This window comes from Perca flavescens, chromosome 1 (assembly GCF_004354835.1).
Source record: "Perca flavescens isolate YP-PL-M2 chromosome 1, PFLA_1.0, whole genome shotgun sequence".
Classification (NCBI taxonomy): domain Eukaryota; kingdom Metazoa; phylum Chordata; class Actinopteri; order Perciformes; family Percidae; genus Perca; species Perca flavescens.
In genome coordinates, this window is record NC_041331.1 from 18,840,190 (window position 1) to 18,867,319 (window position 27,130).

The 27,130-nt window shown below is 37.8% G+C and overlaps 1 protein-coding gene across 4 annotated transcripts in view; it reads left to right on the forward strand.

The window, feature by feature from the left end:
* The window catches only part of LOC114555081 (protein diaphanous homolog 3), a 192,194-nt gene that overhangs the window by 16,719 nt on the left and 148,345 nt on the right, over positions 1-27,130 (forward strand). For all 4 annotated transcript variants that reach the window (XM_028577187.1, XM_028577211.1, XM_028577195.1 and 1 more), the window contains 8 exons: positions 2,318-2,448; positions 17,319-17,393; positions 17,584-17,653; positions 20,267-20,403; positions 21,162-21,267; positions 23,813-23,923; positions 24,395-24,513; positions 24,729-24,845. In XM_028577187.1, the coding sequence (XP_028432988.1) occupies positions 2,318-2,448; positions 17,319-17,393; positions 17,584-17,653; positions 20,267-20,403; positions 21,162-21,267; positions 23,813-23,923; positions 24,395-24,513; positions 24,729-24,845 (866 nt within the window). The remainder of the gene's footprint in view (positions 1-2,317; positions 2,449-17,318; positions 17,394-17,583; positions 17,654-20,266; positions 20,404-21,161; positions 21,268-23,812; positions 23,924-24,394; positions 24,514-24,728; positions 24,846-27,130) is intronic.

Here is a 27,130-nt window from a genome sequence, read left to right on the forward strand (position 1 = left end):
GTACTAAAAAATATGTACCTGTTAGCAGGTTTTCGTAATGGAAAACCATTAAGTAGAGTCGAGCAGGTACCATATAATGGAAAAATGCAGTTAAATAACTGCTTTGGGTATTTGTTTGTTTTTATTTTAACTTAAACAGTTTTGAACTTTTCCATGTTAATTAAGAAAATGTTTTACAGATACAGTTATGAACGAAATGACAATACTATGTAGTTCTATACATGTACATGTAGTGTGGAACATTTAGTAAAATGTCTTTCCACATGAAGAGAAAAATACTGATGGCTTGAACAGTTTTTGCTTGTTGTATATGGCTGTTGTTGGCACACTCTCACCCCAGGAACACTCTCCCGTGGAAAGGGCCCAGTAGTTGGGAGTGAGGGTAATTTATTTTTTTTTTCTTCAGTGGTTACCTGTTTACTGGCCTCAAACTACAGGCCAGGTTGTACTTACCGTAAAAAAGCCACTTACCTCACTCTCACATGTCCATCCAGCGGAAGACTCCTACAGGGTTTCTCCTGGCTCAGAATGGGCCTTTGGGGGCGACACATTAAGCAGGTGGGGTCTGGGGATCCCCCCCAGGAAATTTATAGTGCAAAAAAATTCAATTCCTGCATTCTGATACATTTTTAGGCACCAGTTTATTGACATTTTTTTTATATTTATTGCAAGGAAATCACAAAATTCTGGCTGGCAATTCAAAATACGAAATATTATGGAATATCATTATATTCAGTATTCCAGTAAGAAGGCTTCCACATCCGGGACATGGGCCCGGATAGACTACACTTGACCCCAAAGTCCAGTTGTTTAATCAGTAGGCCTATGAAAAGGGCTTATGATCTGGTTTCTCCATATCAATATTAATTGCGATATTTTTAAACATATGTAAAATTACAAAAGTTATGGGAAAACCCATCAAAATAGATTCATAACACATTAAACAAGTTTTCTTACAACACAAGGTTTATTTCAACTAACTGTCATATTGGACGGGTACAACATGAATAAATAAATAAGGACCTACATGTCCAGGACATGTTTCACTGGTTGGACAGTATAAAATAAATCTATTCATATAAATGAAGAGAACAGGACGCTTCTTTTGCTTCTCTGATTCGTTCCGTTTTGTTGTCTCCATCTATTTCTTCACTTACACTGTCACTCTGTCAAAATATGCACACATGTGGTACGCTCCATAGGGTTTGTCACGTAGTGTGCTGACGTGTACTAACGCGTGCAAGTGGCACGGTAACTGGGCAATGAAATGATGATCATTATAGAGTTTCAAGTGGGCTCTAAATCAAACACAACTAAGCCACACAGCCAACGGACGGGACACAGCGCTCCACAAAATAAACAAAATATTACATACTTAGTGCGACACTTTCGATATATTGCGATAATGATATTGAGTCAATATATTTTGCACCCCTAGTAACGGACCACCACAGTTCATGCATACATGTGAACAGCGGACAAATTGCAGAGTCCATAGTGAAAAAGTGACACTACGTGAATTGGGCACAGCAGAAAGACGGCGCGGAACGCCACCGCTTGTTCAGGGTTTTCATGTGTACTCCCATAGGCCTACACTTCGCATCAGGTGTTAAAACCAACTGTACCAAAACACCGATTTGGACTACTATTTAAAGCGACTACGAGACGTTTTAACTAGTCATGAAACTGTCTCAATTTAATACAGATGCCGTCATACGGCCACACGGACAGACAGCAGTTTTATTATTCAATTAATCATTCAGTCTGTCTAAATGCCCAACACAAGTAATCACAGCCCAACTATATTTTTACTTACTTGCACCTATGCTGCCCTTTATATCCAGCTTATTCATTTCAAACACCATAACATACCACAAATTATAGATTCAAACTAGACAAACCTTACCGTGCCATTTTTAGAATGGTAGGGGAAACCTTCATATAGATATTTTAGACAACGTTAACTTTTTCTGGTCTTTTGTAACCATTCCATAGTACTGACAAATGTGTTTGCTCTGCATCTCCAAGAAGAGTAGAAAATGTGGAGAAAAATGGCATGTATACACACTCATCTGACGGAGATTATTACAGTAAAATGAAATGTATTGAAGTAGGCTAGATATAAATCTAGATAGATCTTCAGGTTTCTAAAGGGACATGTGTACTGGAAAGGAATCCTCGGGCACTTTTGCACATATGTGCTTTTGCGATTGACTGTTAAAAATCTGTTAACATCTTTCTGTCTGACTATTTAGACTTTTTGTCACTTTTTCCATGACTGCACTTAAGAGATTCCTTCTTCCTCTCTTTCTTTCAGGGTAGTTTGAGAAGCAGCCATCAGATATCTCCCCAGGAATTCCTGGGAGAGCTGAAGTCGGGGGTTATGGACGAACGTCTGTTTGCCTGTCTAGACTCATTGCGGGTGTCCCTTACCAGCAACCCTGTCAGGTACAGTACATGATTATGGCAATGGAATGGGCTTGCTTTCTTGAGTTTAAGTGCCCTCAGTATTGTCTCTTTTGTAATGTCTCTTTTATTTCTTCTATTCATACAATAAATAGAATGTTCATATTAATTTATAATGGAATGAATTGAAAAATGATATTAAACAAGTGTCAAGTAGCAAAGTAAACAGATCTGCAGCTCACATACTGTGAACCTCAGGGGTTGTGAAGATACCAGACACAGGTGTGAATCACAGCTGTAGCAACTTAAAAATGCTTCACAAGGAACAAAACACCAGAGATTAATTACTGAATTCATCCATAATTCACCCAGAATCATCTGAGTGAAATTGTTTAAACTGTCGAATAGTTTTACAAAGCATAATCTCTTGCTGCAGCTCACCCTAAGCAGCATGAGCAACAGACTTTTAAAGGGGTGATAGAATGATTATATAGGGTATTTTACACTGTTCCTTAAGGTCTCCTAATGGGGTATGTAACATTGGTTGGGCTGAAAATGGACAAAATGCTATTTTATTAGGCCCTTAACTACCCTGTGAATATGGCTCTATTTGGAACGAGAGCTTTTCTTCCAAATATGGTATGCTCATGAATATTCAGAATGAGCTACGCGCTGATTGTTTTGAGCAAACTACATAGAAACACATGGGAGACTGACAGCAGGTCTCGTTGTAAAGTTATACATTGTTTGTCGGGCTATTAGCGATACGTTATTAAATTCACTTCTGAGACTTTTTTAAGCGAGAAATCAACTATATAAAGCTCAAATATGGGACGTTTTACGAAAATGTAGGGCTTATTGCAAATTTGGTAAGACTGTGTGTCGGAGTTCAGCTGCCGGTTCTGCCTGTGTTGCTGCCTCGCTACCCGGCCTGCCTTCCTCCACAGACCCCGGCCTGCAGCTCCCCTCTTCCTGCTAGCTAAATGGCCCGTGTGTGAGAGTGATAGCTAGCAGGAAGAGGGGAGCTGCAGGCCCTGGAGCTCTGTCAGAGCACCAGCGTTTAGTAGTCCATTATCCTAAAACCGGTGACTTTGAGCGGGTATGGAGTGCTGTGGGCTGCCAGTCGTGACGGAGCTCCAAGTACCTCAGAGCAGGCCGGGGTGTGTAAAGGAAGGCAGGCCAGGTGGCGAGGCAACAACACAGGCAGCACCGTTGCTGAACTCCGACACACAGTCGGACAAAATTTGCAATTAGCCATCCATTTTCGTAAAACGGCCCATATTTGAGCCTTACATGGTTGATTTCTCGCATAAAAAAGTTTCAGAAGTGAATTTTGTAATGGAATAGCAGAGATCTGCGCGACCTAGATTCAGAAGACTACCTGATCTCAGGTCAGTTGTGTAGCCTATGTAAATGTTGGGGCGTTACCGTTCTCTTAATACACCCATGGGCTGACAAAGGTTCCGGTTTTTGGGAGGTTGACGTCAACTTCCAGCTTTGTTGGGATTCGCCCGTTTTCAACGGCAGTTTCAAAATATGAAATTTTCATAGTAAAGGGGTGTCAGTGGGACTTTGAGCTTCTATGTATGTCCTATTTACCCACCGAACTGTTGTTATTCAACTATGACAGGGTAAAATCGGTTTTGCATTCTATCACCCCTTTAAGATTGTCAATGAGATGTTTCATTTTGCTATGCCCCTTCGGGAGTCTTAGTTGACTTAATGCATAGTCTTATGTGGTTGACTTTTTATAATAACACAGGTTTTTGTCAAGACATTTTCTCATTCTTTGTGCTGATCATCCAACAAGGAGATTGTTATGTACATTCGAGCCTTACAATAAAAGTGCTCCAGCTGTCAGCTACTTCGTTGGTCTGCATAATACAACTAATATAACATAACTTTTCCATCATTCTGTAGGGGCTCGTAAAATGTTGCGTAATTGGGGGCACGTTATCATCAACTTATATGCAATCTTATTAACTTCAATCTAATAGCCCTGTAACAAGAACTACCTTTTGTTAAGTTGTTTTAAGATGTTAAAAGCGTGTGTAATGCCTTATCAGGTATTCCTATAATTCATTTGTGTTCACATCTCCCTCACCCAGGCCTCTGTCCATTTGTTAATCCAAATATTTGTCATATGTTGGCAGGTTTTGCATTGTCATTATACTTATTACTTATATATTATTATTACTTATACTTATTCTTTTATAGGATAAATGCTTAATAAGAAATGGCAATTATGTTATTTTCACATTTAATCCTTTACATTGAAAACAATTTGTTCCTTCATTCAGACGTAACCATGCTACTAGTTCTGTAGTCGTACAAGACTGGGATACAAGGGTATGCACTAATGCACATCCTGGATATAATATTGTTTGTGGTACGATGGCTAGTTTTGTAAAGGTATATTTGTTGCCAGTGCAAAATAAATCTGACTAAAGGGAGTGAGTGAGTGTTCCTTTGGTGCTATTTAAGCTACATTGATCGGCAGATCCCTGGCAGTCTTGTCTTGGTTGTCTCCCTCTCTCAGATTTAGATTGTTGCTTTGGGCTCTCTCTATCTGAGGTTGGGGATTAACAATTTCTTTTCACATTATCATATACTCTGCCAGGAACCACTTTAAAAGCAGTCAAAAATCAAAGCTCATACTGTATATTTATACTTTACTGACTTGTTCACACTCTACCACCTCCTATTGCCATACACACATATATGATTTGATCACAGCCATTTTCACGATCAATATCAGATACTTTTTTGTACAATACGGGTTTGTACAGAATTTGTAAATAGCTATTTCCAGGCTTGATTAAGATTGGTTGAGAAAACTCTTTTATTGTTTTAGTTGAATTTAGTGTTAAAGCAGATCACTGGAGTAACGTTACGAATGTTCGCTCTGTGGGGTAATGTCCTTTCTACGCCGACCTGAGTTGCAGCTTGCAGAGAAATGTAAATTTGTGCTATCCCAGGAAAGTGCAGATTTAATAATTTTTGGCCTCACATGGACACACATGTGGACTGTGTGGAAAACCATTTGATATTTCAAATCAATGTTGCGAATCAGCTCTCACCCCCATCATTGGTGTTTTTACCCTGTTTATTAACGTGAGGATACCTGCTGCCATCCTTAATAGACTTTGGTCTTCCAAAACCATTTCAGAGAGGCAGAGACTGAAGATCAAGATGGACTGTAAGATACTAATGATCACATTACTTGAGAAGTTGCTGAAAAAGGCTTTAAAGAGCTGTGCGTACCCCAAATGAAAATAATATTGCACGTACTTGAAGCTAAACCTAACGTTGAGGCATTGTGTGATATCCTTAGAGAGTTCTGGAGTTTTGTGACTCCGTTGCTCTTCAGGCTAAATTCAGGGAGTTTGACCCCAGATCAACCCTGCTGTATAGACAGTGGGGACAAAACCATCATTTTGCAGAGTGTGGGATGTGGTGAAGATTCTACTTGTCCTATTTTATGACCAGGCCCGTGTTGAGAATGGATTTTCCCTCAACTAAGAATTGACTGTGAAGAATAGGAAGACATGTCAAACTGACCTTCGTTACCAACAGTTTCTGCCAATCTGCAAAAAAACAGAAAGCATCTTTGCTGGAGATTGAAAAACACATTGATTTTGAAATTTTTTTTTATTTTGTGATCAAACCATATAGCTTGTCATTCATTTCATCAAAAGTAAACCGTATACTTCTTGTGGTTAATTTTGACAGAACTTTTTATTCTTATTTGTCATGTATACACAGTATTTCACAGAATTTGTGGTCATGAAGATTTGCCTCAAAGTCATGGAAATGTGTTGGTAAAATGTGTATGAACCCTGATACACTCTTCACAATGCCTTTCTTATAAAATAGTTCTGTCATGCTGTTCACGGCTGATTGAGGTTGACTGTGCTCTTGCATCATCTTAACGGACTAACGCCTTGTGTGTTATCCCTGATTTTCTCGGTTTGTGGTGTGCTTTTGAACCAAAGGCTGTTGTCTACACCAGTGTTCGGTGGCCTTTTTTATATGAGGTTTAAGCCAGTTTTGGAACTCCTGTCAGATGACAAGCATTTAAAAATGTTTCTCACACACGGGGAATTTTTACTGATTACCCACTCTCAAGTACACCCTCAAAATACAACTGTGGAGCAAAGCAATGCTTCCCATGCATTATGATATAATCAAGCACCTTTCCAAAGCAAGTATGACTCACCCGGCACTCATTCAGATAGGCAGACCCAACTCTCTTATTCTAGGTGTTATATGTACAGCATATTTGACTCGGTAGTTACATATTGGTGAAATATAGTAATCCCTACTTTTTCTTTACACGGTGTTTTGAATCTACCTATGAAACCATCCTTTTTAAATTGGTATAGTCTGGATCAACCAAAGTACATTTCCAGAATAAAGCCTGACATTCGGCGCGTGATATCCGGCTTTGCCTCTCACTGCGTTTTCTTTTGCGGGGTGAAAATGTTCCACCAAAACTAGTTCCTTCTCGAGACTATTTGGCAGAGCCACCACCGCTGTGTCCGGAGCTAAACGCTGCTCAAGACAATTGTGATTAGTTTAAAGAAATGCACCCTGACCCACAGTGTTTTTTTTTGTTTTTTTTCCTCCAATCCTAGAATGTATTTGTGGTCTAGCCGGACCTAACTCCACAGCGCTGTGGAGATTGGATAGGATTGGTATAACTACCCTCCCTTTTTCTAACTTATCTTCCTTTTCCTTTTATTCTAACCACTTTAACATCCGTAGATCTTTATGTAAAGCTATAGTGCGTAGTTTCTGTCGCCCCCCATGAAGAATTCTTAGTAATGACAACAACACTGTCGGTACATCCACATGACGCAAGCCTTCAGTGATCGCGTACCACCCCCCACCCCTCTTCCACACAGTTGCTAGTAGAGTTTATCCAGTCAAATCAAGGACACAGAGGATTAAAAAACATGGACTCTTCAGAAGAGGTAATTATCTTGTAATTTAGATATCCTCTTTGTCTCCAAAGCTGAACGCTGCTGCTTTCTCTGTTGTGACGTAAAACGCATCACTCGAGCTGATTTACACCCTTTTGTAAACATAGCCATACTGATACAGATAGAGTTCTGTGGAGCTGACAGGCTTTATTAGCTTTGTATCAACTCATTTGGAAATGGCTTGAATGTAATGGATGTTCATTAATATAAAATAGTTGCGCACTATAGCTTTAAATGTTAACACCCCTTGAATCTCTCATCTCATTGATTTTTACTAGGTCTAAGCCTTCTCATGGCTAATAAAGCCTTCATACTACCAGGTTCATCGTCACAGCACTCCCACCCACTGCTGCTCTCTCCCACCTACTTACACAGTAGTGCATGAGTGATGGCACATGGATGTAGGAGTTAAAGAACAGACCTCAAAGTTTTCTAGAACCTCTTGAGCACTACAGCTCTATCAAGACAGAAAATTGGTGTTAGGAGCTTTTAATTATGATCAATCCACTTTTTGTAAGCCTTCTTTGTTTATGATTAGAATCAATAACATTAGCAAAAATGTGCAAACACTGCCAAGGACAGATGTGCTTCATAACTTGAATTAGGCAAACCTGCTCAAGGCGATGTATGTTCGTCAGTTAACCTTTTTGATGAGACATTTGTTTGATTAAAATATTAGTGACCATATTAACTCATGTCATATAAGTGACTAAAATGGAATATAAAAACAAAGATTCTCAATAGATTACATAGGTGAATTAAAAAGATTCTGAAAACCTATCAAGTGATATAAAAGTCATGTCATGTCAAAGATGACAATTGGTGTTTTTTACATGTTCATCCACACCTCTTGGTTATTGGCATTTCTCTCTATTTTGCTTTGTGCCTGTATCCACTGCCCTGTAGAACTTGCAGTGTCTACAAAAGGTTTTGAGAACTTGGTGAATGAGAGGATTGCAAATAAAATGTATAATGGCAACAACAGGGCTTGATGGTAAAGAAAACAAACTGCAAATATTTGGACTGAACGGTGTGGGCTGTCTGCTTCATTCTGGTAAACCTGTTTTAGGAAGAGAGTGGGCGTAGTGGCTTAGTTCCTTCTTGCCATTTGGTGTAAGTCTGGGTAAAAAAAAAGATGAATTGTGATTTTCAATTGATTGTTGCAATATCTATTTTTAGAATTCCAAGACAGAGAGCTGCACTATGTAAATGTTTATTTTCTAGGAATTGTGTTATTACATGTACATGCACGAAAAGGATGGATGGATAGACTGTTGGATGGTTAGCCGGCTACATGAGCTCCCATAAAAGTGTAAATTAAATAACAACAGTCTGTCTGCTGTTTATGGGACCCTCACCTGTGTGATCTTTGAGGAAAACGTGGCCTGTAGGCACTGACTTTTCCTTAAGACACCACTGATAAAAATGGACAGGCAGGCTCATGTATAATGACATAGTCTGACTTGACTATAAATCGGTCTTGGCTAGTGAGAGTGTGCCGACAGCGGTAGTCCCTTGCTATCTAATAGCACCATTACAGTCCTGACTTGTGGGATTGATTTGGCAGTAAAGGTATTTTTTCTGCCACTGTTTTTTTGGATGCTGATCACAGTCACTTTCTTGGCACTGTTGTACCCAAAATCTAACTGCGTCTATCCCATATAAGGTGTTTGCATTATTCTAGAATAGGCTGACCGACTTATGTGCTCCCTCATCAGGTTGCTTACAGCGAAGCAGGGAGACTTAAAGGTAATTTGGTACTTCCTGCAGCTCAAGGGTGTCGCCCTGTGACGCTTTCCTCTGACCTCTGTATACCTTACCCACTTCAGATATTCTAGCTCTCTCCCTCTCTTTGTGAAGACACAGTAATATCCCACAGGACCAGCAAGGCTACATGATGCAATTGTATTAAATGGATTTGATAAATGGATCTGACAAACAAGTGGAAATGGGTTTTTGATTTTATATTAAAACTGACCTTCAGGTTCAAAGCCCCATATTTATTTATTTATTTATTTTCAGTTCAGTTTTAACGTAGGGTAGCCTTTAGCATTCCTCTTCCTTACACCAATGTTTTTAATAAACCTTGGACGCTTTTTCTGTCTCTCATACACACAGATTCACAATTCCTTAAACCGATCATACTTATAGTACTGTCATAAAATATACATGCAAATGGTCGTTTTTAAATAAAGGAATTATGCACTCATTGGCCACTTTATGAGGACCACCTGTAAAATCTAATACAATACAATCCAATACAACAGCTCAGCCACAAATTCTACATTTTCAAAGATAATGAGAGGTTTTCATTTAACGTTATGTTTATTATTGAGGTTGGTACAGTAGTTTTTAAGTGGTGTTGAACTGGACTGCATTACATCAAGAGGTGTTTCTAATATTGTGCCTATCCAATGTACAAACAGAAGGGTGGAATAATATTTGAATCACTTTCCAGTAAACCACCACTGCAAACTACTACCTAAATAATAAACATGATTAAATGATCACCTCCTGACACTGTCCATCAAAACTATTATCTTTTTTTAAAGGTAGAATTTATAGCTGAGATGCTGTATTGCTTTCATTGGCTACCCAATAAGTGCCTTTATACACACATTGCATTTTTGTTAATGTTTTATTTCCTATTCATTTTGCTGTAGGTTATGTATTCTGTATTTTGAACATTACAACTATACTTTATTTTTATCTATACTGACACATTTGCAGCCTTTGACCAGATTCTATGGCTGAACAGGGTCTTTTAAGATTGACCTAAAAAATTATTACCTGTCGGTAATAAGTAGAAAAATTACATTCTAGTGCATAATTATATTCAAGTGCAATAAGTAGTTATTGTAGCGCAATATAAGGGCAAAGTGACATTGTATTCATTTATTTCTTTAATTTATTTTGTGTGTTGTTGGCTGTGGTTTGTTTTGCTCAGGTTGTTTTAGTTCCTTTCGTTTCTGTCTTTTAATGCACTCTCGAACTGATTTAATGTTAAAGTCTGTGTTGATGGGATCCCTCAAGTCGCTGTAGGAGAAAGGGGGAGGGGCACAGTTCCCCGGGAAAGAAGTGTGAGAGGGAGTAGAGGAGTGTTAATAAAATGTCAGTGTTTAACTAGATGCTCCGTGTGCATTGTGGATTTTCTTTGAAACCAAGCTAGGCGAAGCTAACAGTCGGTTACACCATTGATCAGGAGCAGCGCTCTTAAATCCCGGGATCCGCAGGACCCACGGGATCTTAATCCCAATGCAGTCCACCACTGTAGTGTGGATTTTTTAATTGTAAATAAATGTGTATTTTTCTTTCTTTATTTATTTTTTTACATGTTTCTCGCTAAGCGAAAATTAAAATGGTAATAGTCAACCCTTGTATGTGCCTTGATGAATATTCTCACGATTTTTGCAAAGATTTAAAGCTACCTTGCAATTTTTGTTAAATAAAATTATTTAAAAAATGTATCCCCTCTTAACCATTTTTAATACCTTAAATTTTGAGACTTTAGAAATGTGTTTTTACAAGCGTTGTTAATAGCATACTAGAGTGGCATCAATCAGTCTTCACTGAATAAAATGACTTCTATTTTTATTTCAGATGTTCCACATTGCTGTGACTTCAGCCTTCTTCTCTTTCTGTCCCAGGAGAGCCCTCCTGTAGTCAGTTAACTTGCTCTACTTGGGACAACATTTTAAAGTTAATTTTTTATTTCTGGTTCATAATCGCTTTAGCGGAGTGCAACACTGCTGCACTGCCTGGGAACCTTGGAGGCATTCTCCTGAGACTCTGTTAGAAGTCAAGCTACCTTAGCTGTGAAGTTAGCCAGATAAGGTGCCTCATTTTTCTCCTTGATTTATGACTGTTTTTGTTTCCCAGGGTATGGGATGATGAATTTGTTTTCCTTTTTTTTTTAATGCTCTCTCCCTCGCTCGGTTTCTTGGTGTCTTTCTGAGATGATAGCCCTCAGTCGAATGCTGCTGTGCTTCGTTTCTATCTGTTGATGGTGACATGATTACAGTATGCCTTTGATCCCAGAGTGAGCATTAATTAGTGTTTATTGCATTGTAAAAATATCAAATACAAGTAGTTTACAGTATCTAATCCACAATTTGAGGGACTGACCAATAAAATGGGATAATTTTCCTGCAAGTCATGTTGAAATGTTTTTTATGCAGTGTTCACACAAGACATGGAAGATTGTAAGTAGTCAGATTTAAGTGTGTCAGTTGCAAATGGACAGCTGTTACTAGAATCAAATTCCTATACACTGTCCATCAGCATGTTAGTAGTGATGGAAATATACTACCTTGGTTCCAGAACTCCAATTATTTTAGCATTTCAGTTTGGTGTGGTGTTGTGCTCATTGATGGTGGATTCCTAGGTAGGAAAAACATCAGCCTTCTAGCTTTCTAGACGAGATTTAGAATGGTAAATTCATCTTCAAGTGGGGATGAGATCAACAGAGATCAACAGGTTGATCTAAGCTGATTTACAGAACATAATTAAATAACATTCTTCTTTAATTGAGGTGACATTTACTGCTGCTAGCAAACACTAGCACACTTCTGTGTCAAAAATGAAAATTTCGTTTACAGGAAACAACATCAATTTATCCAGATTGGTTATGGCAAAAAAGAACACCAGAATTTGTGTGTATTTTACCTATTTATTTTAGTAAATGGACGATGTTTACTGGGTACATTGCATCTTAATCAACATTGAGATTTAAAACACATTCATACAAATGTGTCACGGTTACCATACTAGCTAATTTCCACCAAAATGCTTATATATTTCTAATGTGCACACTACCAAAACTTTTGTTGCCGCTGTGAAAGTAGCATGTGTAGAACTGCTGTGACCTATGTAAACACTCAAGGGACCCTATCCATGCTGCACTGATACCTAAAGCCATACATCCTGAAAATGGCCACAGCAGTTTTTCCCTCAGCCTTATTTACCCACCTTCCCGACGAGCTAGCAAGACAGGTTGGCACCATTGGATGCCTTGGGTTGTCTACATTCATATGTTACCAATATCTTTACTCTAGCTTTGAAAGGGAGCCTACTCCAGCCTCTTAGGGTGTTTTCACACCTATAATTTGCTCTGGTCTGAATCAGTTGATGAGATTGTAAACTTGGTGCGTTTTCTCCTTGGTTTGGTTTTGTTTCACACATAGAAAAATCCAAGTGTACCAAAATGCATCACTACCTGCACCATGTGTCTAGGGCTGGAGCAAGAAAGCAAAACCAGGAAGAAGGTCCTTTGTTCTAGACTAGTGCATATTTCTTGCATCTCCATGGTCAAACCAGCTTATTCTATTGAAGTATTCAGACATTGTTTCGTGAGTGACATTACTAAATCTGCTCTGCTCACCAAGACTTTGCTCTCCTCTGCCGGTGTCTGTCTTCAACTTTAGCGGTTATAAACTAGCGTTATAAGGTAATTGGTGGTTTGCGATAAAACTGGTCACATTTGATTAGCATGAAAACATAGGCCAGAGAACAGTCAAACTCGGACATGTGTTATTAACCCCTAGGTTAATTTTGCGCCAGATTTGTCCTTTAAAGACCGTAATGATGGCCGAAATAGCTGGGGCTCTCTTAGGGTCTCTTAAGGTAAAATATTAAATTTGGGGACTTTTTTTTTTTTTTTAACCGCTCTATCTTGCGGTGTGAGAAGTTCCACTGTCCCCACGACTGCTGTCAAGAGATCTGTTATTTTAACATCTGGCTAAAACTGTATTGAGACTGCTGTGATATAAAACTGAACTTCGCTGCAGTACAAAGAGGCCATACTTTCTGCATCCTCCCATACATCTGTGGTTTCATTTTTTTATTTTGTCTTATCTTCTATTCATAATAGAATTTCAGAAAGTAATGCTGTTTTTCTCTCTTTAGCCTCTTTCTTTGTAGTAACCATCTTGTTTCAATTGCTTTTATGGCATTGGCTTGTCCACGGACAAAACCAACGGGGAGTTCTGTACTTAGGTTCAATGTGAGCACCCACGTTCAATTGATTTGTACAGTGTGAGCATAAAAGTACCAGGTTCTGGCTGTGCACAAAGGCCCATTTAAAAAGTATAGTCTGAGTTAACACAGTTTACAAGATCAATAGTTGTACAATGTCTGCCCAGCTGTATCGGCCTTATCCCAACTTTTCCAGACCTTCAACTATGACACAAAGATGCACTCCTTAGATACATTATTGCCTCAGCCTGATTGTTCTTGCTTTTGAAGCTAAAATAGTCTAAATTTGCCAGGCTCTTTATTAGAAACCTTTGAAAGCCGACTCATGTCACCACTATTACCTTCCACTTTTCATTCATGTGTTTAAAGACAGATGTCTTTCAAATTTGTTGCAGCAGACCCTGACAGTACAGGCTTGTTGGTTTCCTGTGCAATAATTCCCGCTATAGATCAACTGATATATATATATATTTTCCTTTTGCTCTCTGCCTCAGCTACCGATGAGGAAAAACTAGCATGCTGTTGCCACTGAGTTATGCATTTCAATGAAGCTCATGACAAGAACCCTTGCCTTGCCTACTCTATAACCAGAATGGCCTGGGCCATGGCCCAGTGAGAAGTGCAGGCTAAATAGATTTTTTTTTTTTTTTTTCTCTAACATGAGAGCCTCATGACTTACCTGCCTTGACTGCAACCTTCCCTTTCTTCATCAGAATGGCAGTGACCGTTTCTGGCAGCCTCTCTTAGCCAGGATCTTTGATTACCAGTATAAGGTTGTTTGAGTAAACATCTCTGCACAAGATGGTCTAGACTTTTGCTGTATTTCTCAGCAAAGATTAAGCATATTCAGCAAATTACTGTACTTCCTGAGCTGTGAGGTCTTTTGGGGATTCAAATACAGATGATCACTACTGGGGCTGAATGATTTAAGGAAAAAATCGAATTGCAATTTTTCTGCCAGTCTGCGATTATGATTAGATTTGCGATTATTTTTTTAAAACGTTTAGCTAAAGTTTAATATTCTCTGTGTAACAGATGAAACATTTCGTGGAACATTATAACATGAGACACCATCAAAACTGCTCTATATCTTGCGAGGAACATAGATATGAATTTCTAGCAATAAGTGATATGTAACATTATTCCAGCATTTAGCTTATTCAAAAACCATAAATATAATAATAAAAAGAGGAACAAATAAAATTTAAACCAAATGTTACACCAAACATTAAACTGAATATTGCACATTTGATTAATCGCGGCCTTCACGATTAGCTAATTGCATTCTTTCAAATCGCGATTTGATAACGATTAATAAAAGCCCTAATTACTACTGTACACTTAAGATCGTTTAGACTCAAGGCCTTTATAACGTTTTTTTTTTTTTATATACTTCAGCCTAAATAATCTGCAGCAGTGCCAGTCAGGACGCTGCCTGGCTGCAGTGTTCCATTGGTCTTTTTTCATTCAAAATTGATCAACTGTTAACCTTCTTTGAAAAAACTACTTTACACATATATTGAGTCACTGCACTCACATGAAACACTTTTTTTTTTGGGATGAAAAATGTTGAATGAAAATCACTTGTTACCAGTGTGCAATCAAGGTGTGAACAAAACAAAAGGTGAAACAAAATTAGCATCTACCATCTCACACAACAATGTAACAGCAGATTAATAAACTCATGGACATGCGTATACGTACAACCCTGTAGTCCTTTTCAAGAATTCTACCTACGATTCAGATAATCGCTTCCCATTTTATGTTCACCTTGAGAATTTCTGTTTTTGATTTGATGCTGGGAGGCATGCAGCTTGTTGATTAGAACAGGACAAACACTGAATGCTAATGTTCAGATATTATGTTATTCAGTTTCAATCAGGAGGGAAGTGTAGTTGCTTACATTCTCTGCTTACATTCTCCCTCATGCTGTCTTTGTCTCTATTTTTTTGCTTACCCTAAAGGTTTTCCCCTAAACTCAAAATGTAAAATTTGTTCCAATTCGTGCTCCTTATTTGAAGCAGAGGTAAAACTTCTCTGTTCTTTTAAAGTTGTCGCTGCTCTTTCTCCCATTCCCTACCGTCACTCTTGGGTGAAAACTGAAAACCTTGCATCTCCAGCATTTGATTTGTTAGTAACAAGGAAAAGTAGATTTTGATTGTATCCATGAAGTCTCAAAATTGGAATTATTCTCATTAGGCAAAAGCGTAACCGTTCTCACATAGTATGTGGATCCACAAAGATTTTAGTAGCCCAGGCCAGAGTTCAACTACATCACTTCTGCAGCATTCCAAATGTGATACAGGTCATGTAAACCGCGTATTCCGGTTGGATATTCCGAAAAAGGCCTTTTTCCGAATTTACATTTTCCGATTAAGACGTGGGATATTCCGTTATTATTCGGGTTTTAGAAGCATTCTTTGGACATGTATACAGCGCATTCGGAATATGCGTCTCAATCGGGGTTTTCATCACAGGTCAGCTCTGTGCGTTGCTATGGTTTCTGTACACAAACCAACCAGACAACAGTTTGCAGGGCTGCAGACCCAATAAGAAGGAGAAACGCAGCTACTTTTAAACATTATCAAAGACATGCACACACATCGCTACGACGACCTTTTCAAGAAGCTGGTTGAAGGAATGAAAGAGGGAGGCTGTGTTCACACGCTCCAACAAGTCTGCCGTCGCTGATAAACTTTGAAAAAATCCAGTTTTGCACAGCTACATGTAAACAGGAATATTTGTGGACTACTCCCTTTCATTAGCCATGTATACAGCTTAGTCGGAATATCATCTTTTTCGGAATTAGGGCAAAAACCGGAATATTATGTAAGGGTTAATGCCCGACGAGGTGTCCATTGTCAGGTATTAATGGACGACGACGAGGCGTGAACCGTCCTATGTATGTATCCTAAACTTCAGTCCATCACTCTCTCTCTCTCCCTCTCTCTCTTTCCCTCTCTTTTAATCAGTCTGTTATTGTTGTTGTTGTTATTTAATATAGGCTATTTATTTTAGATAGTTTTTCATTTACATGTGTTGCAGCTGTATATTTTCAAACAGGAAAGGAAACCCTGTCTTTGAAGTTTATGTTGATGACATTCTGTTTTTTTAAAAGTGCTTGTGACATCTCACATGTGACTTTGACTTACAACTGAACATTTAGCCCACTTTGTAAAAAAACAAACAAAACAATTTTTTATATATATATATTTTAATATCATAATCAGCAGAATAATACAGAGATATGATTTCTGATATAAGATTTCTTTACGTCTTTGTCGGAACATCTTTGCTACTAAAAAATACTAACTAAAAATACAAACGGGACTCTTTCTCTCAGCTTTTTTGGGGTCATTATTTTACATCCGAGATGCAGAGTTTATGTCAAGGTGTAGAATTTTATTCTGCAAAACGCATTAGAGCTTGATCAATGCTTATATACTCAATCGGCCACCATTAGATTATTGCTGGTATATTGGTGTTTACATGTTGGCCTAAAAGTGAAATTAGTTCTCTCAGTTCAACAGAGATAAATGGCAAGTTTATTTTCTATTGTCTCAGTACCTTTTGGCACAATTATTTAAAAACAAATTCAAGGGATAATTTCTTAAATGTTTCTTTTCATGTGTTTATTAAAAAAATATTGTTTTATAAAAAAATAATGCAGTATTGTGTCAGACTATACACTTTTATATAGATAACTATAGCTTTAACTGTGTCTGAATGTGCATTCCGTTGTTTCCCTCCATCTATCATTTTTTTTAGTGCAGTTTTTCTTATCAGACATCCTCTGTTTATTACTTCTGACTTTCTCCTCAGCACAAAATACTGAATACTACATGTGTTTTTCTGTCTTAAAGCTTTCCACAGTGGCTGATGAGTATGAAAGTGGTGTTGTCAGGTGTCAGTCTTACACTGTTAGGATATTGATTTGATGTGTTTTTGTTTCAGTTGGGTGCAGAGCTTCGGCCATGAGGGTCTTGGACTGCTGCTGGACATTTTGGAAAGGTTGCTGTTCAAGAAACAGTACGTCTATGCATTCACTCATGTGTCTTCTTTCACAGACTCTTACCTGTCTCTCTTCTATATGGATTTAATCAGTCGTTTATCTGTATATGACAATGCACACTCATTTTCATCCTGCAAACAATTTGTTGTCTTCATGCTGTACATTAGAGACCAACTGCTCCTCATCACTCTCCCTCTCTGTCCCTAGGCAAGATAAGCTTGACAAAAAGAATCAACACAAAGTTGTCCAGTGTCTCAAAGCCTTCATGAACAATAAGGTAATGACGATAGAGTTGTATGTGTTTTTCAGTTCCCTATTGACCTACTGTATAGTGTTTTTTAACCTCAAAGTAATGATGTTATCCTGCCATAAATGGTCAGTCTTTGCAAGTATTTGTTTTAAAGAAAACAACTAGAAGGAGAAATGTTCTTCAGCTAATTTAAATTTTTGTTTTACTGTTATCATATACATGTCTCAATGAAAAGCTGAGTCAGCAAGACAGTATTGTGTGATCTTTGAAATCAGTAAAATAATGTACTAATCGGATTCATTGTTTATAGTCTTGGGAAGTGTTTGTGTCTGTGGGCATAATAGCCCACATAAACTTCACTTGGCAGTGTTTGCGAATTGATTAACCTTGATTAACTCATTGAAGGGGCATGTCGTGTTGGCCGTATCACCAGGAGTCCCCAAAGTCAGAGTGTTACTATTCCTACATTAATGTTGTTAATGGATGGAATACATTTTTGAATTATCTCAGTTTTGTCCTTTCACACATCGGGAAAAAAAATCTTTCTGAAATAACTTTTTAGTTTGAGTTGAATCTGATCTCCAAGGGCAATTTTAATCCCATCCACATCGACATCTGGTGTTTTCACGCAATTACCAAATTAGGTGCCTGGGATTTCAATTACAAAGAGTTTATGACCAGTGGAGGAGAAGCTCAGTATCAAAACAATATGGAGCCACTTGAGGGGAGTTTTACTAATGTCCTGACGCAACCGGGATGGCACTGAGTGACACATTTGCACAGATCTAAGCTTCCTGGCCTGTAGAGTATATAATGACAATATAATGATATATTGTGATAAAATAATTCCACTTAAGGTCAGTAGACAATAATATTGAATTATCGCACAGGCTTAAGCACTTGTGAATAAAAATATGTTCTGTTGAAGTAGCATTATTTCACAATGCTTCGGCTTTACCTCCTTGTACCTCCTTGCCACATGGAGCTAAAACCCAACGGAGACGGATACACAGGCGCTCTGGCACAAAGTGTGCTGTAAGGTCTCATGTAATCCTGCGTCTCAACAGGCGCCAGATGCCAGCATTTACCCGTAGGCCTCTCTGTCAGCCCAGACCTTTCCCTGGCTAGAGAGGCATCTTGGGAAAGGATGTACCCACAATGCCAAGAAGACAGGTGTTCTCTGCCAGCTGTCACTGTAGACTTTTATTTTCTTCTGACTTCCTGCGTCAAGTCACACAGTTGCATATTTTCTATTGTCTGTCACTAATGCCATCATAATGTCCTAATAAAAGGTACCACACTGTGAAACTGCCCTTTGAACAACTTAACTCTACCAAGAAAACCGATTTCCCTAATATAGATTAGATGTACTGTAAGTGCATTGTTACTATAAATGTATATAGTAGCTCTCTGCTTTTACTTTTATTTCATTTTCATTACTTTGTTAGTACCCACTGACTTTTAATTATTTACACTGTTTATCTACTATATACTGTACTGTATATGTGAACACTGGTATTGAGGATTTAGAAGATCTCCGTTGGTTTCTAAAGTATAGAGAACTGCTCAAAACATTTCCAAAAAGATATAGTGTATATATCAGACATGTGTGTTTGGATAGACGAACCTGCTCCAGTAGTGTCAGCTCCTCTTTGGAGCATTGACAGAGGACTGGCACGGTTCATCTTTCTTTTGTGTCTGGAAATTCTGCATGAAGCAGAGCAAAATATAGGGAACTACTAACTACTATGGATGTAACGGAAATGTGACAGAAAAATCAACAAAACTGTAAAGAAAAAAAAAAAGAAAGAAAAGGAAGCAAAAATTTTTATATTTATTTGTACATAAATTAATATTTATTTGTACATAACTATTCACCTCCAAGGACAATATTTGAATACCACATAAATTGGTTAGCTGGCTGCCTCTTCAAGTCTATAAAGCCCACATTAAACAGGCAAACAGAAAATATGATTGGAGTGCTTAGTAATGCTTGGTGTTACTACCAGATCTACAAAAGCACTGTGTATTGTTTCTGTTAAAAGAGAAAATAACCATCACTTCTTCACGCTTTATTTGGTAATATAAAGGCCCCTTTCATTGCCATACAAAGAGCGAAAATGTAAATACAATATATTATTGTCCTGAACCTTTTATTTTCTAACCCAGTCCAAAAATGGTCAATTGATTTTCTCTCAAATTTGTACAAATTACCGCAGACAATAAATAAACCTGAATTCTCATTGTTCGACAGTAATTACAGTTCTGTATGTTGCTGAAACTGTTTTTCTTTGTACATGGCTCTTATCACATGCTAGTCCTGTATTGAAAATTACAATTTTTTTTTTGTAATTATGGTGTTCTTGCAAGATTGTTTTTTTTCTCTTTGTTGGTTTTAGTGTGCAACTCACATAGCAGAATTATTCTAAAACAGTTTGATGATCACCGTTAACCTTAAGTCTAAGTTTGGTCAGACATTTGATCATTTAAACGTAATTTGGAGTGAAGGTAAATATAGTGAATTTGAATACATTTTGTGTTAAAGTAATACGATTTGTGCTACTGTTTGACAGGCCATTGTATTCTTGTTGTTGCAAATGGCAGCATATCTGGGTAATCATGTTTTGTGTTTTACTGCAGTATGGGTTGGATCGAATCCTGGGAGAGGAGAAAAGTCTTGCGTTACTGGCAAGAGCCATTGATCCCACCCAGTCTGCAATGATGACTGACGTGGTAAAGCTGCTGTCAGCCATCTGCATCGTGGGCGAAGAGAACACGTACGTTCTGGCTTCATTCATCCATATTGTTGACATAGCCATGTCTTTACTGCTTTTCTGATGTTGAAAGACTCTTAGTTTGGGCTGACAACTACCCTTTATTCTTTTTTATTATCAATTCAAATCAAAGGCTTAAAATATGAAAAAGGAAAGCATTAAACAGCCAACAATTTGCAAAAGGCTGAACTGCCATAATTTTGCAGAGTTAAATATTTTGAGTAAGACAAGCTTGTGATTTTGTGAGTGCCAGTGTCACTCTCAAAACTATCACATTACTGATACCACTATATTGTATATTGACGGATGTATTTCAAGAGTTGTGTCTGGTGTAGGTGAGGTGTTTGCCTTGTTTTGGTAAATATGCAGAAAATATTTCCAGGAGAAATAGTTTGAGTGATTTAAAGTGCTATACTAGAAATTACAAAAGGCATTTTAAGAGTAATTCAAAAAAGTAATACAGTATGCATTTTTATGTATAAGATTCACTGTAATGATATATCCAGTTGAACTGAAGTTGATTTAGTTGTTGAAATTAGGTAATTATTGAATTCATTAGACATTTTATCAATTTTACATTGTCGTCACAATCCTATTCAAGTCTTAATGTGTTACAGTGCAATGATAAAAGTCCCTTAGAAAAGCCCATTCACTTGGATACAGTCGAATAGAAGAGTGCTCATGCTCAAAATCCCTTTAAATGAAATCATGTCTTCATTTTCTGCCAATTGTTCGCTCATACATTTCATGTTCTCATTTAGTTTGGAAAAGGTCCTTGAAGCCATCACCACAGCAGGGGAATGGCGAGCCATCGAGAGGTTCAGTCCCATTGTGCAGGGACTACGAGATCGCTCGGTTCAATTACAAGTAAGTGCAAAGTACATGTTCTGTACAGCCATTGACACCTTTGCTATTTCCACTAGGTTTCACTGAAATGAAATATGGAATGGCTGTAGGAGGTTGACCATTTTAACACGACCACTCTGTGCTCAGGGGTCACTTACACATTCTTTGGGTTGATAAAGTCTGTTTTTCAAAGAAATGTATAGTTTCATGTCAAATCTGGGTGTAAAGTATTGCAAATCACAGATCTAGTCACAGTGGCAACATTGATGCGACTACAGTATATATTGCTTGTATTTATCACCTTTTTGTATTCTCGAATTATTCAGTGCCTAGTGTTTATTAACGGTTATTGGAGCAAATTGATTTATGTATTGATTAATAACTTAAATGTCCTAGTTGGGGTTAATTTTGTGGCTCAAACAAGCAACTGTATTATAACGAGGCAGTCTAGAAACTATTAATCTGATTTTACAATTTGCAGTAATAACCACAATCATTGTGTAATGGTGTTGGTTGCTCAATTACTGTAGGATAAATATCTTCCATGATGTGCAGTTGCCATATGTAATAACCTTTACTGATACTGCTAGCAAAACCAGGCATTATTTCATTGTGCAATAAAAAAACAATAACCGCTACAAGAAAGAATAAAAAAAAAACAATAACGAGAACACAATAAAACAAACACAAACCATAAAACCACAGATTTCTCTAATCTATACATAAAGAAGCTCTCCCTTTCTCATGTTTCAAAGTTAATATATTGTAAACTCAGAGTCCCTCTCCTCCCTAATCCACTTTATGGTTTGAGAAATGTTTACCTGTCTATGCACATTGCCCAATTTATCATCTTATGCACTGCTTTTACATGTAATCCCTCTCTTTGTGGACATAATCTTTCAGATGTATCATCTCCGTGCTGATACATCCACTTGAGATATTGCATATGGGTTGCTTTAAACAGGGACGGCATCTGTTTGTGTCACAAAAATGTAATTCATGATTGGAGTATGTCCTCTGCATTTTTAATTGGTAGCTAAGGGATGTGAAGAGACAGATCTTTCATCCAATGCTACTACCGCATGCACACACACACACACACACACACACACACACACACACACACACACACACACACACACACACACACACACACACACTGAGCATTAAACTCCAGAATGCATTACAATTTGCTCCTTTGGTTCTGTATACTCGTGCAGTGACCAATGTTAAACTTAATTAAAAGATGATATCTGTTTTGCCCCCTGTAGAATTATCCTTAGCATTTGCATTCAGTTTGCTGTAACTACCTTTGACAGGTGCAAAACCGTAGGGACACTCTAAGAGGGTGGAAGCAATAGTAGAGGAAAATAGTGAGGGAAGGAATTGATGCTTTGTTATTACTTCCCACTTCCCTAACACAGCAGAGCAGTTTCCTTTTTAACCCCATGCATTATTAAAGCACAGATACTGTCATCCTAACCGTGGCACTGTGTGGCCAAAGGCTCTCTGTTCTACTTGACTACATTTATACACCGTCTCCCCTGGTAGCCTTTGGCTTAGGGAGAGTTTGCATTTAGACAATAAGTGTAAATAGACAATAGACAATAGATATTTGAAATCAAATATGTCCACATTTTCAGTGTCTTTACGTATTTGTAACTGACCTATGCATTATTCTTAATACAAAGCTTAGGCTGATGTAGATGGTTAAATACACATAGTAAATTATTAAATTATATAATGAGCTGTCTAACATCGCATCTACATCATCATCTTTTACTCATGAAAAATTATGCAAAGCATTGCAGTGATTTTTCTTTACTCCCCCTTTGTCTCTTGTTATTGATTGAGTTTCAGCTCTCTGCGTTAAGATTTGACTTATAATGAATTTGTGTGTACTTAAACCAAAGGATATGTGGATGGTAGGAACTCATTCAAATAATTGTTAAACTCTTTAAATTTGACCATTGCACTCCACTCACATGTCAAGACAAAGGTTTTGTGACACTTTGCGGTCTGTATTACAATGTTAAAATGTTACTTTGAAGACAGGTAATTACTAAGCTAGAGTGCCGTGACGAAAATAAGAGTGCTATCAAATTGACAATGAACCTGGAAACATCTATCCTTCCTTGACTCAAGCATTGCCATACCCTTTTTTTCACACATGAGTGGATTGCTTTACTGATCAATAATAGATTTATCTGTCTGTGTTTGCCTGGCTAGCTGAAAAGTCAGAGGATGCAGCGGTCCCAGTGCAGTAAACCAAACTCATAGGGGAGGGGTGAAAAACAACTTCCAAAAGAGCGAGTTTTGTGTCTAAAATTGACTGTTAGTTAGTTTTGTGTGTATGGGTCTGCAGTTGTTGCATTAATATTAAAATCATCCCCTCTAGTTGGTGACTGGAGAAAATAGACATGCATTAGTTATGGTCCTCTGCTTCCAAGGGACACAACTCATTTAGATTGCATTTCATCAACTTCTGGAAGAAGAAGTCCATCGTCTCTTTCTCCTGTTCTCTCTCTCTCTCTCTTTCTCTCTCTGTGTACCCTTCATGTTGCAGGTGGCATGCATGCAGCTCATCAATGCACTAGTAACATCCCCTGATGAGCTGGACTTCAGGCTGCACATCAGAAATGAATTCATGCGCTGTGGCCTGAAAGAAATATTGCCGGTAAGTCACATACACACACACACACACACACACACACACACACACAAACACACACACCTTGTATTAATATTTAAATGAGTTGTCCACTTCAGTGAAATATTGTAGATTTAATAATTTATGAAACACAGAGGAGGGTTTGCACGTCCTCCGTCTGTGTTAGCACCCAGAAAACCAATAACGTTTCTAGTGCCTTGGCTAATAATCTTCCTACTGGCTTTCATACCATCTACCAAACATGTTTATCTGTTCTAACTGCAGAGAAACAAATAAATTAAAATGAGAAGCTGGTCCCAACACCTGTTATCATGATCAGTAATAGCATTTAGAATGAGCTTCTTGTCTTTACTTGAGCTTGATACTTCCTTTTTGGTGTCGATGTCAAGCCCTTCTCTCAGATTTATTTTGCTTGAATCTTTATCTCTTTTAATCTGTTTTACCTTTTCTTCTTTTTCTACCTTAATCCATCTGTAGCATCTGACAACCATCAGGAATGAGGCCCTTGACATTCAGCTAAAGGTATTTGAGGAGCACAAAGAAGAGGACATGATAGAGTTCTCTCACAGGCTGGAAGACATCAAAAGCGAACTGGAATATCCTTGTCAATATACCAAACCGACACGTTTAACACTAAGTTCTAATTCAGTGTCTGTTTCTTGTAAGTATGTATGTAGTACATGGCATCCACTAAGGTCAGTTAATCTTAAAAATTTACAATTCTTTAATTTCTTTTTCATTTCAGTAGTTTCTACTTTTTATGTTAAAATGCAGTGTTTTTGTTTACGTACAAGTCCTTGACTCTCTGCACTGATGTGGGGGACGTGTTCAGTATTGTACAGAGCATGGTGAAGGACAGCAGTGCAGAGCCCTATTTCCTGTCTATACTGCAGCACCTGATGCTTATACGCAACGACTACTTGGTCAGGTAAAAATCAGCAGCACACTCACAGAACATTTTATTATCGAAAGTGGGATGGAGAATGCAGTTTTTTTTTTACCTCATTTTCTTTCCCCATTTACGCTCAGCGTCTCCCTGTATGTCTGTGACTTGGACTTTCTGTGATTTTTATTTATTATTAGTTTTTTTATCAGTTCTATTCATTATCTCTGTTATTTTCTTCATAGACCAGAGCTTGTTGGCTCTGATCAAACGTGTCAGAAGTGTACAGTAATATAACTTATGGTCTGTGTGTTGATGACTGAGTGACATATAGCATTTTAATCTCCCATCTTAGCCAAAGGCACACACAAGCGGAGGTCTAAGCGGCTTTTGAACACTCGTAATGATGTACACTGATGAAGAGCTTGTGTTTTGTGAAGGTCTCACTCCTTCAGCCTTAAACCTCTTCAGTGACATTGGCTAACAAAAGGAATGCTATCTCTTTAATCTCCAGTCCATCTACAGCTACCATGGCTCCAGAGTATTTCTCGTCTCCTATTAACGGTACTTTTCAAAAGCTTATTTTATGTTAGTTCGCTCACAGCTGGGTGTGAGTTAAACCTTGGCTTGATCAAAAGATGGAGCTCTAATCTGAAGAATATGAAATGGATCACCTGCAGTTTTTCTCCCACCCAAAATCAACACCTTAAGTGTCTGACACCCTGCACCTGCTCTCTCTGATAAGCTTTCTTCCTCTGAAACTATTATGAAATGTTAACATTGGTGTTATGACTGCTAACATTTGCTGCATCTATTTTGGAATCATCAATAACAGCATAAGAATATTACTGTACACACAAAAGCTCACTACCCTCCCCATGTTCAGGCCTCATTAACCATGGCATGTCTAGACTACACAATCTTCTTAATCTTCTGGCAGATAACCAGCTGACTCGCATAGATTACAGTAACAGTTATACTTTATTTATTGGACAATAATTCAATATTATAATTAGTCTGTCATTGGAATCTATTGCTGAAACAATTAGTCAATTGACCATTCGCTAAACCCCCTCCACTGAAAATCGAAAAGTCCAAGAACACCTTAGCAGCTGTAACTAGCACTCTCCATTTTGAAAAGAAAGAATTATGAATGAATTAAACATTGTGTTTGTCTGCTCTAATGTAAGCTGCTTACCTCAGCATGTTATCTGACGGATTTCAGCAGAACCCGGCTGCTCCGAGCTCAGTGCACTGGTGCCACGGAGGGAAGGCACACACCGTTTATCTAAATACACTGCCGTGACACAGAGCTTGATTGAAATCGGCAAAATATCTCTTACCAAGAAAGCGTTACAGACAGTCAAACTAATTTGTTAGTCCTCATTCTAAAAGCCTTTTCTCCTGAAAGCATGAATCGGAATTCTGTTGTGCTTGTTCAAGGGTGTAAGTTAAGCAGCTAAACAGGGTTATGTTATAATGAAATCAAAGGGATCAAAATAGGCTTTGGGAATTTTGAGGGCCTTTCTCACATTTTGTGGCTTAAGGGACCTATTACATTAATAACAAGACCATCAACGCATTGATAATCAAAGAAATGTCACTATCATCACGCAAGCAAGATTTTAGATTTTGACTTTTGGTCTTTCGGACTGAGGTTACTAAATGCTTTCAGTGCTTGAGTGAAGTAATGTTGTATAGATACACTTAGAAAACATATGCATTCACAACATCATCTTTAAAAGAAGTATTGGGACTGAGGTTGGCAATAAATTTTTTTGTATTATACATATATATTATATATGTATCTATATATTAGTTTTTGTAACAAATGTAATGAAAATGCATAGTTTAATGGCATGGGAGATTGCATATTTTCCCCTTGATTCTCTCATACCATAGGGTGTAGCTTGTTAGACTCTTTTAGTTGGCTTTAAGTCTTTTTATTTTTTTTATTTTTTTTTAACAATACATTTGCAAGTTTTCCTCAGGCAGTTTCATACCCTTGATATGATTTATTTTCATCTTTGGCACATAAGACATCATATCTGAATGTGATCCTTTTAATGCTCCTCACATCTCTCCCGACTGACGGGTGTGACATGATCTTTATTTATTTATTTGTATCCTTAATGTCAAGAATATACTGTATAGTCCCTTTTACACAGGGGTCCCAAAGTCAATGAGTAATGAAAGACCAGCAGCTTGACTGACAACATGCCTGATTCCATTTGATTGCCAATATTTTCATATTCATTCAGTGATTCCATTGTTCAGCTCACCTTCAAAATTATATACGTGGTATACTATAAGAACCAGTCAAATGTTTT